The 12,278-nt window shown below is 41.7% G+C and overlaps 1 protein-coding gene across 1 annotated transcript; it reads left to right on the forward strand.

Moving 5' to 3' along the window:
* The first annotated feature begins 11 nt into the window (after positions 1–11).
* Positions 12–1,619, forward strand: CCDC127 (coiled-coil domain containing 127). Its single transcript, XM_009872496.1, has 2 exons — positions 12–162; positions 946–1,619. The coding sequence occupies exons 1-2, from the start codon at positions 42–44 to the stop codon at positions 1,617–1,619; spliced, it is 795 nt and encodes a 264-aa protein (XP_009870798.1). The 5' UTR covers positions 12–41.
* Positions 1,620–12,278: the final 10,659 nt, after the last annotated feature.

Consider the following 12,278-nt stretch of genomic DNA (forward strand, 5'->3'; position numbering starts at 1 on the left):
CTGAGGCCGTGCTCTCTCCCCTGTCAACCTGAGGTGCCTTCATGAATAATTTAAATGACCCCCCGAACTGGAACATCTTGCCGAATCAACGAGAGCCCGGGGATGAAGGCAGCAAATGGAACTACGCCTTGCTGGTCCCCATGCTGGGCTTGGCCGCCTTCCGTAAGTAGCGCCCGGGCGGGCCTCTGCGCTGGAGCAGCCTGAGGCCGAACAGTGACACAGTCACATCCCGCCCAGGGGCTTCCCCTGGCCTGCGCGTTTATAATGTTGTAAACAGCGGGCACTGCTCATAACATCGAGGCAACGGCCACTGTTTGCCATGGAGGTGGATCCTTATTTGATAAGCCCCAGTTTACAAAGCTATCTCGGAGGAGTGTACATACAGTGTGCTAGAGAGCCCAAAGGTAACAACTGAAGGAGCTGTTGTGTATTTATTTACTGAGCCTAAAAAGTGCCTGCATTAGAAACTTCCAGTTTGTTTCCCCATAGCTTTATTTTCCTCCTTTAATCCAAGAAGTATAGAGTAGGGGAGATTTTACTTCAAAAGAAACATGACTGTTTAAAGTGACTTACTGTGACCCACAAAAGTACATTTTCAGGGGGCCGGTTAGCTCAGTGGGTTGAGCGCGGTGCTGACAACAAAGACAACACTGAGGTCTCAGGTTCGATTCCCACTTGGTCCCCATGTGTTGCCTGGTCTAGTTGAGAGGCATCCCTGCCCATGACAGGGAGGTTGGATTAAATGATCTCTAAGGTCCCTTCCAACCTAGGCCATTCTATGATTCTATGATTTCTGGGGTATGTGACTAGGGGTGAATATCACTGGGGAGGGCAGGAAAAGTTTTTTACCACTTCATAGCTTCTTCAGAGGCATAGTTAATTAATCATATCCATCAGTGTTATATATGTTATGCTGATATCTGAAGTCTCATTTATATCTGATAGGTTGGATCTGGACCAGAGAATGTCAAAAAGAAATAGAAAGAGAAAAAAAAGAATATTATAAGAAACATTCATCTTTACAAAAGGACCTGGAAGCCAAATACCGGGATATAATCACAGAAAATCGTCGCACGGTTGCTCATTTGGAGTTGGAGCTCGAAAAGGAACGCAACAGAACCCTGAGTTACCGTGAAGCCCTTGTGTCCCAGAGTCGTAAACTAGTAGAAGAAAGAAGGATTCTAGAACAGGAGCAGGAGAAGTTAGAGCAAGAGAAACAAATCCTTTTGCACTCGGGAGCAGCAGGTAACTTGTACCGAAGTTGTTTGGCAAAGGAAGAAGAGTGGCAAAAGAGAGCCAGTATTTTACTAAAAGAATTTGAAGAGGGACTTAAAGAAAGACAGGACATCTACTGCAGTCTTGTTGTACCCAGAAGCCAGAGACTAGAAATAGAGAAAAACCTGCTAGTTAAAGCAGCAACTGATCCTGTTGCCATGGCTCTACACATGGAAAGTGGCTTAAAAGATATTTTCAAACATGATAACTACTGTGGCAATCTGCTGAACAGAAACAAAACTCAGAATGGAAAACTTATGTGGCTGTATCTGAGATACTGGGAACTAGCTATTGAACTACAGAAGTTCAAGAGGGCAGAAAAGGCCATGTTAGGAAAACGCTAAGTAGGGGAAATATCCACCATGCGTAATGGGGACAATCACAGTTGTAGTCTGAAGCTGTTAAATTCTCCTGCTGTGTTTCCATTTCTCTTTCTTGTTGCACTTATATTTGCATGCGACATGCGCAGTGTTGGTGCCTTTCCTTTCACTGTCTAACAACAGATTCTCCGGTGAGCTATGCACACTATTAAACTCTGTGAGGGTGTTTGTATTGCAGACTGCAGTGTAGTGTAGAGATATGCCAGCTTCCATAGGTATGAGAAGCAGAAAAACAGAACTCCTTTCCGAGTGGTTTACCTGGTTGATGGTCATACTCCATCAACAGAGAAGTGTGATTTGTCGCCCGAAGCAGGGTAGCGTGTTGTGCTCCTTATCCCCGATGGTTTACGTCACGTCTCAACCGTATCTTTTCCTTTTTTTTCAAATGTTTTTAGGTTCATTTTTTAAGCAAGACTGATTTTAAGACACGTTTGGAAGTGACCATGTTTGAGCAAGCTGCTTGCTACATAAATCCTGCATGTATATATGTACATTTATGTAAACATACATATGTGTGAATGTGTATGTATAAATGTATTAGTATTCTGAGGGGGTATAGTATGATCACATTTCAGATTAGTCAGTCTTGCACTGTCTTCTAGCTTAATATACAAATCGTACTTTATGAGTGAAGCACCCAAAAGATACTAATTGATAGAACCATAGTAATTAAAATAACGCATAAAGAAACAGGTTGATGAAAGTCTCATTGGAGATAGGGATCCATGCCTGAATACTAGAGAGAGTGTAAACTCCATAGGATATTCTATATTTCCATCATACTGGGGATATGTTAAGAACGCTTTTCTTTTTTTTCCCCAGTCGAGTTGTTAGGTGTAACCCAGCAGTGTGCCTCAGTTCTAGCTGTGACCATGCCTCTGCCGCTGCACCCCAGCACACTGGCTGCTACTCAGCTAGCTTGCAGGAACCTCCATGGGTTACAGCCATTGCACCTGGCTTTGTTCATTGGACAGATCCTGTTTGTTTTTTCTGGAGACAGGAACCTAAATGGAACCTGCACTGGTGCCACTACTTCCCTCTCTGACTATCTCAGTTCAACCAGAACTGAAGTGTCCTTTTCCACAACATCCTGTGGTTCACAGCTGTACATACACATGACCATGAAAGCCTACAAATATACAAGATCTATAAACTTTTAAGAATGGTTTTTGTTTTTTTTTTTTAAAATTAGTTAGGGATAAAATAAACTGTTCTAAATTAAAAAAAAAAAAAAAAAGGCAAACCCCAGTGCACTTCCATGCCTGAGATACCTTAAAACTTAACCTATTCTTTGGGTCCTTGTGACAGTAGGAATCACTGTCTTTTTCAAACGTACCATGCATTTGAGGGAATAACTCTTTTTTCATCCTCCTTTCTAATCCAGCCCTAGACCTCAGAGGGGCAGTGTTTACCCTCTTGTTTATAGCATCTAGTCATCTCTGACTTCAATTACTGTTGGTAGGTTGTCAGTTCTTTAATTAGCAGTTCTTTATTTGCTCAGGGCTAGACTTGACAAACATGTTTGCTTTAGGTAATCAGCTACTGCATGTGTTGGAAGCAATCCAGCTAAGCAAATGCCTGTTGAAGGTTAACGGCTCCAGTAGGTATGTGGGTTTCTCTTATTTCCTCCTGATTTCATTTCAGTCTGGGCACAGAGGAAAGCAGATAAATCTTCTGAGGTAGAGCAGGCAACCTAATCCAGTTACTCAGCAAAAATATCTAACATGAAAAAGAATTCTTAAACAGAATACACGTTTCTCAACTGCTCAGTTTTCCAGTTGGGATTTTGCTGACCTTGGTGGTGCTAATTATACTGTTGTATTGATTTATTAGTCTCCTACATACTACTTTTTCGGGAAAAAAAAGTTGTAGTAGATGGGCATAGCAAAAAAAAGAGATACCATCACAAACACTAGAAAGGCCAAAGTTTGGATGCCAAGCGTTCACTGTTTGGGAAATGAGAATACAAATGAGTTACTTCTCCTGTGTGACAGCCTGAGCCAAGCAGATGTAGCTGGCCATATGCATGTGCCCTACTTTCCCAGCTGAACAAATTATAACCCCGTGTGTAATTCCTTCAGGATGCAGAAAGTTTCTATCCACATGGCTGTGGCACATCTCATACATGCGTTAAGCAACTCAGCTGACAGGCAGCAGCTGGTGAATCAATGCCTGTGGATTTGAGATTCATGCCTTGAATTTGTACATATCCATTAGTTCTTGGTATTGAAAGATCAAATGTATTATGCATTTTCATTTTTTCCACAGCTTGTCACTGACACCACTCAGAATGTTTAAAGAAAACAATCAAGAGGGTAAAATACTTTTTTTGATATAAATATGTAAGTTGAAGCATCATATGCTCGATTGTACAGGGTTGGATGCAATGCAATAAGTGATACTCACTTTCACTTTTTTTAGAAGCGTCAGTTATTTGTACAAGTAATTGTTGAGGGAGATTTTGCAGATCACTATATTAAGAGCTATTTGAGGAGCATTTCTGAGAGTAACTAGCTTGGAACACCAGTCCTGTTAGCCTCTATCAAAACACATGTTTGTTGGTGTGTTAAGTATTTTCGAAACACTCCCCCTGTGTAGGTTGTCACGTTGAGAGTTCTATTATGAGCTTTATCTTGCCCAACAGCTGTTATTCTGGATCTGTTATTTGTTTGGAAATGCCCATATAGAATGCAAAAATAATTAGTTTTCAGAGTATTTAATGAACTTTGTCATGAATATGGTCACTCACCTGTTAAACAATAACTATTAATAAAAACCCTTACATATTTCTGCACTGTTTTGTAACTTGGACAAGGTGGATGAAGTCAAATTTGCTTATTTATTCTAGCTTTCCAAGAAAATTGCACAATTTTAAGGTTTTAAAAATAGGACAATTTTTGAATTGGCACATAAAAGGTTTTGGTGCTGACAAGAGAATATGTTTTGGAAGTTTTTCTTTCTTAAGAACAGCATTGTTGAACAGTTAAGTGCACCAGCTTTAACTAAAGATGGCTGATTAAAGGTGACCATCCCACTGAAAGACTGGGGTAATTCCTTCTGCTGCAAAGGGTATTCTGCCATCCTCCAGAATCCCTCAGATGTCTCATTCTGCAGTCAGCTCCTTTTTGTGCCCCTGTGTGGATTTTCACATCAACGTGCTCTCTCTGAAGAACTACAGTCCAGCTGCTCTAGGACATTATTCAGACACTCTGGACACCCTTGTTCCCTTAATCTCTTTGTATTTGACACAATCCTTTGCATTTACCTATCCATCCCATATAAGTTGTCCCTAGTCCATACCCCACAGGGCAGCAGCAGTGTTCACATGACTTTCTACATTTAGACACAGGTGAGGAAACACCCTGAGACATCTTGTGTTTTTTCTATAAAAGAAAAAAAAAGAAATCCACATTCTGTTTGGTGTGTCTTGTTGTGGTACACTGCTGCTGCCCTGGGTGTATGCAACACAAGAAAAACCCCAAAACACACTCTGGACTTCACAGAACTTGGACTGAGGGTTAGAAAAGGGAAAACCTTGTTAGAAAATTATCTTGAAGGGAGGTGGGTAAACAGGCACAGCCCAGAGGGTCTGATCTTCTCTCACTCCTTTTGCCCAAATAGGAGCTGCCAGAAGGCCACTGACATGACAACACATCTTGCTCAAAGGGATTATACTCTGTGGAAGTGACAGCTCTGTTCAAGCTCCCCTGAAGAGAAGAGTCTTAAGCAGCCACCCATTGCCTCTTTTTAAAACATGTTTTTGAGCACTCCTGTGTGAGGATGAGAAAACAGTGAGTGTTCCCGTGTGGAGGATACAAGGCATAAACAGAGGTGAATGATTCAGATATTGTGGCAAAACCAAAGGAATTTGAGTCATTGCTGTGATAAAAGGATGAAATTCAAGTTTACTCTATAGTTACTGTCAAGATGCAGCTGGATATGAAGGCTTTGCTTGTGTGCATGTCAAGACCACTTAGTCATTGACTGCCTGGTCCATGAGCTCTCCAGCTAATCACTGCATGGCTGAGACAATAGATTAATACGTAAAGAAGTAATGCACTGAAATTTAAGGTAGCTTGGCAGCGAGGAGATCAACTAATCTGCCAGCCACTTCACAAAAAACCAAGCAATTGGCTGCTACAGGAGCTCTTGCAGCAGCTGGGGACACGCCAGAGGTTTCCCCAGGGAGCTCCTGCTCCAAAGGCTGATAGCTGCTCTCTGTATGTTTAGCTGTACTGCTGAATCACTTGGGGTGAAGGCTGCAGTGCACAGCCAGGGGTTTGCTTCCTCAAGCAGTTCCTGTTGTCAGTTAACAAATTGACCAAACCATGCATAAAATTGCATAGTCAGTGAAAATTATTCCTGCCTGTGCAAGAATAGGCATGTGGGCCTGTCTTTTCGTAGTTGGACTTCTTACATAGTTTAAGATAATCAACAAGAAATGATCACGCATACACTGTAGTGGTCACACAATTCACGTGAATTAACAGTTTGCAGTCCAACTAGCCCTAGATCAAACAAGTTCAAAAGACTTCATACAGACAGACCCCCCGACGTATTAGCAGAACTTTGACTTGTGGATGGCAACATGTGTACTGGGTAACATGAAGGAACACAGGACTATTTTCTTACTGAAATTCTGTGGCAAAACTGAGAGACATATCACAATCTGATCAACCATCTTAATACTCTTTCTGTGGATTCTGACAACCAACAAAAGCTTGCCTTTTAATAGCCAACAAGTGACAAAGAAGTCTCATAGCTGAACTGGGTTTCTCTGACAGTGCACAATCACTCCAAAGTCATCATTCAGTCTCATAGCTGAACTGGGTTTCTCTGGCAGTGCACAATCACTCCAAAGTCATCATTCAATACCTTGGGAAAAACCACAACCCACACGTGGGCCGCATTCACAGAACCAGCTGAGGCCTCCTACTCAGAGGCACATGAGTATACCTTTTGATTTTGAAGTAAAAAGAATTACGTGATCCTGTGGTCAGTTGAAACTTGATCTGGAAACGCTACCACTCATCTGGAATTGAAAAAGGATTGTGCTCAGTGACCAAATTTAAGGCCAAGCCAGCCACTAAATTTCAACAGATGCTCTATGCGATGCCACCACGACGCCCTCCCAGGGGAGGATAGCAGGGAAACCAAGGAGAGAGATTTTGAGGTTGAAAAAAAATTAACCAGTTTAACAAACAAAAATAATAATATACTAGCAATAACATTGAAGATGTCAAGCTACATACAGATATATAAAAATACGCTCAAAGATACCAAAGAATCTGTTAATACAGGACTCATACCTGTCAGGTGATAACAAGGTCCTGAGCAGAAAGAAAGGTCCCAGACTGGACTCAGCAGCATGAAAGGAGCACCTAAGCCCATAGTCCCAATGTCAGTCCAAAAAAACCCAAACAAATAAACCCTTGAAAAACCAGAAAAGGAGCTGTGCCACTCACACCCAGGGCAGGAGGCAGGGGAAGACTACCTGTCCTATCAAATGTTGCTCCTCCACAGCGTGAAAACAGAAGGTGGGAACACGAGCAGCACAGAGAGAGCTGATAAATAGCCAGTGACACCCTTCCAGCCCAGCAGGCACTAAAGGCTCCAGGGCTCTTCTCAGGAGCCCTTATATACTGAGCACATGGGAAGGAGCACTGTGAAGCCCCTGGCCCATCCTCTCCTCCCCGCAGCACAGCTGCCCCTCTTCCCCCATTGTGACTGCCCCCTGCGCCAGGAGCCCCAGAGAACTTTTGTCCTGGGGCTCTCAAAGCACGACACTAAGCCAAACACCATCAAGGTCAGCGTCAAACAAGGAGATCCAATGTCACCAAATCAATCCGTTACACTACAACCTAGGAAAAGATGGCTATGGATTCCACCAGAGCAAACGCAGCAATGTGGAAAAAGCAGATTACCACCTGGGCCTTCGTTGATGACAACCACCTTAATATTCTTTGTGTGGATTCTGACAACCAACAAAAGCTTGCCTTTTAATAGCCAACAAGTGACAAAGAAGTCTCATAGCTGAACTGGGTTTCTCTGACAGTGCACAATCACTCCAAAGTCATCATTCAATACCCTGGGAAAAACCACAACCCACACGTGGGCCGCATTCACAGAACCAGCTGAGGCCTCCTACTCAGAGGCACATGAGTATACCTTCGTTGAGAACAACAGAGCATAAAACTTAGATCAAGTTAAAGATCTACAGAACTTTTCTTGGCAAGGTAAACTCCATAACCACCTGATGTTGATTATTACCCTTAAAACTAAGCAGCACATAAACATCTTGCCTGCATATCTCCTGTTCTCATATGATCATTAGTGACCCTTAGTCTGGGGATTTTGAGTCTCCTCCTGGGCCTGGGGTTCAGTGCTCCCTCTTTGCGTAGCTAGTCAAGGTTTTTACTCACTAGCAGCTTGTAAAAGGATTTTGTGGTTTATCCGCTCATTTTAAAAGATGGTCCAAGTAGATTTCGTCAGGGCCAGGCTGTCAGAGAAAGTATTTCATTTAACCTCCGTATTTTCTTCTTCTTCTTCTTTTATTACATCCTTACCACTTTACTCTTCCAAATGAGAATCCTGTGCTTTAAGCTATATAGTTACCACCATCTTTACATTTCCATCTTTTCCTGTTTTAGGCTTACTGCACATCCAGGAGTGATTGTCATTGCTGTACACGTTGCTTTGACTACAAAATAGAAGCTGACTGAAAAAAAGAAGTATGATTAATGCTGGTGAAATATTGCTACAGAATCACTAGAGTAAAAGATTTCACATCAGTATCTGTTACAGTACTAAAAAGGGTTATAAAATAGTGTAGTTAATCCTAGTAACATGGTATATTGTAAGGCAAGATGAGAGAATAAACTTGGTGTTTATGATTAATTGCTTTTAGCTGCAATGCTCTGTAAATGCCACTTTGAAAATACTTGGAGTTACAGACTTGTCCTGTGTCATACCAGGGATGTGGGGATCACAAGCAAAGGACAATATCGTATTTCATACCTGAAACCATGACTGGATGCAAATCACACATGTTGCTGCTGCTGTCTGCCTTTCTCAATGGCTTTAAATGAAAGGAACTGGGTTTCTTTGAGAACAGGCTCACGGACTGCCTTGATGGTTGCCCCTTGTCCCAGCCAGAAGTTTTCCCAGTGCATTCCACAGAATCATAGAATCAGAATCATAGAAGAGTTTTGGCTGGAAAAGACCTTCATGATTATCGAGTCCAATGTTTTCCTAGCCCTATCAACACCACTAAACCATGTCCTTTCAGGCAACATCTACCCTTCTCTTAAACACCTCCGAAATGGCAACTCAGCTACCTCCCTGGGCAGCCTGTTCCAATGCCTGACAACCCTTTTGGTAAAGAAATTCTTCCCAATATCCAACCTGAACCTCCTCTGGTGCAACTTCAGGCCATTTCCCCTTGTCCTATCACTTGCCACTAGGGAGAACAGACCATGGTGGAGGGCAGAAGACAGGCACTTCAGCCAGGTCCTTCAGTCAGTTAACTCAATTCAGTAATGGGTTCTTCTGAACCTGTCCTTCTCCGTACAAGAATGGCTTTCTGCAGGGTAAGTAAGGTCCAGGAGTTCCCACCCAGCACAAAAAGAGACCACTACAAGGTCAGAAGCGGGAGCAGCTGCTAGGTGGTCAGTTTGGGACAGGGTGCCAGGCCCCACCTATGCTTCAGGGGAGGATGGCTTATATCCCAGCCAAGGACAGTCCTGGTGGGGCCCAGGCTACCAAGACACATTGGGGACTGCCCATAGCCAGGAGCCCCTCAGCACAGCTCAGTATCACAGCATTCCCAGACCTGGCCCTGCAGAGGGAAGCGAGGGGCTCTGTTCCTCGCTGTTGTCTTGATTTACATGCCAAAATCCTTCTACTGCCGTTTCTTTTCATCGCTGCTACCCCTTCTCATAATCTTTCCTAACATCTTCATTGTACTGCAAGATAAAAGAGATTTTCATGTCAGAAAAGGAATATGTCTGCATTCTTCCACAAATGTGTACGAGTGTATATTCCAGAAAAAAAGTATGACTTTTAGAAAGGAGATATTTTCTTTTCAACCAAGTTTTTGTAGAATTGTGAGTTACAGACAAGTTGGCTTACTTTTTTGTATAGCCTCTTTAAACGTTTGAAAAAATAGTACATTAAAAATACGGAGTTAGTAGACAAAAAGACAAACGTGTCATTAGAACTGTTTTAACACAAATAATCCAATCTAAATGTAAGATCCATTCCCTCCTGCATTTATAATTACCAATTTGCAAAATTTACCTTCTTTAGCAGCCTCTGTTGTGAAAGGATTGATTTTGTTGAGGTTTATTAGCCATAGCAAACCCCTCGGGACGTGCCAAACCTAAACCTAAGTAGGAGTTTACCTTAATGCAAAGAAAAGGGCTCAGAATAGGTGAGCAACCGTGATTGCTGCAGAGCAGCCTCAACTTGTGTTCAAATCCACAGGGTGGCAACAGAGACAACCCCTCCGAGCATCTGTCCTTCATGTTCTAGCTGGTGTAATTGCTACCACATGTGCTTCAGGAAAAGGTGCTCCGCCTTCCAAGCTCATTGGCTTTGCAGTTCCACTGATAATGAAATTTCATCTAGATGCCATACCAGCATATTCGCTTTTGCAAATATTGAACGACTGGTAGATAACTAGCAACCACTGGAACCTGGAATTACCAAAGTAAGACAAACTCCTTCAGAAAGAACATTTTGGATTTATCCAGTAGAAAGGAATCTGGAAGGTATTTTTGGATCCTGATGGAAACTGCTTGCACATGGAACTTAGCAGAGAGAAATTTTCAAATCATCCTAACACAAGTGTGAATTTATTGTACACCCTTATCTGTTTGCCCTCATATAATTTGATTCCCAAAGGAAGCTATATTCCTTCCTTCCATGTCAACTTGCACTGTGATTAAAGAAAAATATGCTATTTTAGATTCAATAAATTATATACAGAATGTTGATTGCCAAAGATTTCTGATTACAAAGGGTCATTAAATGGTAGCTGTAAGATAGATTGTGGGGACAGCATGTAATCGTGGTCCAATTCATCTGTTGAAAGAGGTTCTACGTCAGACTTTCCAAATACTTAGAACTAAAGCCTACTAGTCAGGGAGTGCAGAAATACTGCGGCAAGGACATTGGATTTTCCTATTTGTCTTCTGTGTGCCCTTTATGACTGCCTCATATTCCCAATAGCAGGAAAACTAGGATTATCTTCCAATGATTCAGGAGGCAGAATGATAACCCAGATGAGTTCTGAGTTCCTGAAATGTGCGGTTTCTCGCTGTTGTTCAGTAGGTCAATGTCTTTCTGCAAAATTGGAAGTTGAAGAGCTGCAATTTGAAAGTTCTCTATTGCCACTTATAAGTGAAATTTGATTTTTCTAGACAAACGAAGTACGGTAAATGTAGGTTTTTTGGACTTCAGTAGATGAGTTGCCAGTTGACCACAGCTGGATGTATTAGCTGAGCTAAATAGGAGCTATAATGTGAACAAAGGACTAGGTAAAGATCTGATGAAGACGATAAGCTGTGCTGAAAGCAGAAATAGGGTCAGTTTAGGAACAGTGTTTTGTCATTCTTCCATCAATAACTAAGGACAGAAAATAGTAGCATGTTAGCAAAATACTCATGACACAATCTCAGAAGAGTTATGAAGGCTGAAAAAGTACCATTCAGGAAGAACTGAGCACCTCAATGTACTGGAGTAGCAGAAATTAGGTGAAATTTAAAATATGCTTTTGGCAATTTAGAAAAAGTAGTTCTGCTGCAAGCTGGGAAATCCTCAGTTGGAACTGCCAAAGGAGAGGAAAGGTGTTGATCCAATGATTAATCAGGAGATAGCTCATCCACAGAACTGACAAGGTCATGAAAAAATCAAGTGCTATCTCTAAGCAGACAGATAGAGGTATTTCAAGTCAAGGTAGTGAAATATTAATGCTTGATTATAAAGCACTGGGCTACAGTATACAGTTCTCCATGTCAAGGTTAAAGACTTTTTTTGTAACTTCTGTTCAAAAGACAAAAAACAGCCTTCTTGGAGCATAAAAGGACTGAAATTCTAGACCAGCCTTTTAGAAACAGGGATTTAAAAAATAAAATCTAGTCTGAATCAACACAATAAGGTTGCAAAGGGATGCTGTGATGTGTTCACCTTCTTTGACAGGGGCTGGACTTGCAAGATCCCTTCTAGTTTGTTATTTTGACCACCCTGTATCATCGTATGCTATCAGCCTGGAGGGCTTAGCTGACAAAATTCTTTCTTACGACATATACTGCGCTAGATTTTATATATGGTTTTCAGTGGCAAGTATTTACCTTTTCATAACACTGAGGTACAAGCAGAACAGTCTTATTATGATTGTACGGAAAGAATGAGGATGTGAGTAAAGTCTGTGATATTTGTTAACCAGTGTCACTTTTTTATTTTTGACCAGCATATCGTAGGGTCATTGAAAGGGTGACGGGACCTTTGATTTCAAGCCTGTTTCCAAGAAGGATGTTATGTTCTTCAGACCTTGTTCTATAATGATTAGAGGCATTAGGGTAAGGAGATTACTCTTATGATTTTAAAGGTCAGATTTTTATA

The sequence above is a fragment of the Apaloderma vittatum genome, unplaced genomic scaffold (genome assembly GCF_000703405.1).
Source record: "Apaloderma vittatum isolate BGI_N311 unplaced genomic scaffold, ASM70340v1 scaffold7067, whole genome shotgun sequence".
Taxonomy (NCBI): Eukaryota; Metazoa; Chordata; class Aves; order Trogoniformes; family Trogonidae; genus Apaloderma; species Apaloderma vittatum.

Excerpts from the sequence above, each read along its gene's own strand:
- CCDC127 (XM_009872496.1), top strand. The coding sequence starts at position 42 with ATGAATAATTTAAATGACCCCCCGAACTGGAACATCTTGCCGAATCAA. Across the intron at positions 163-945 it reads GCTGGGCTTGGCCGCCTTCC|GTTGGATCTGGACCAGAGAA; the intron begins GTAAGTAGCGCC and ends TATATCTGATAG.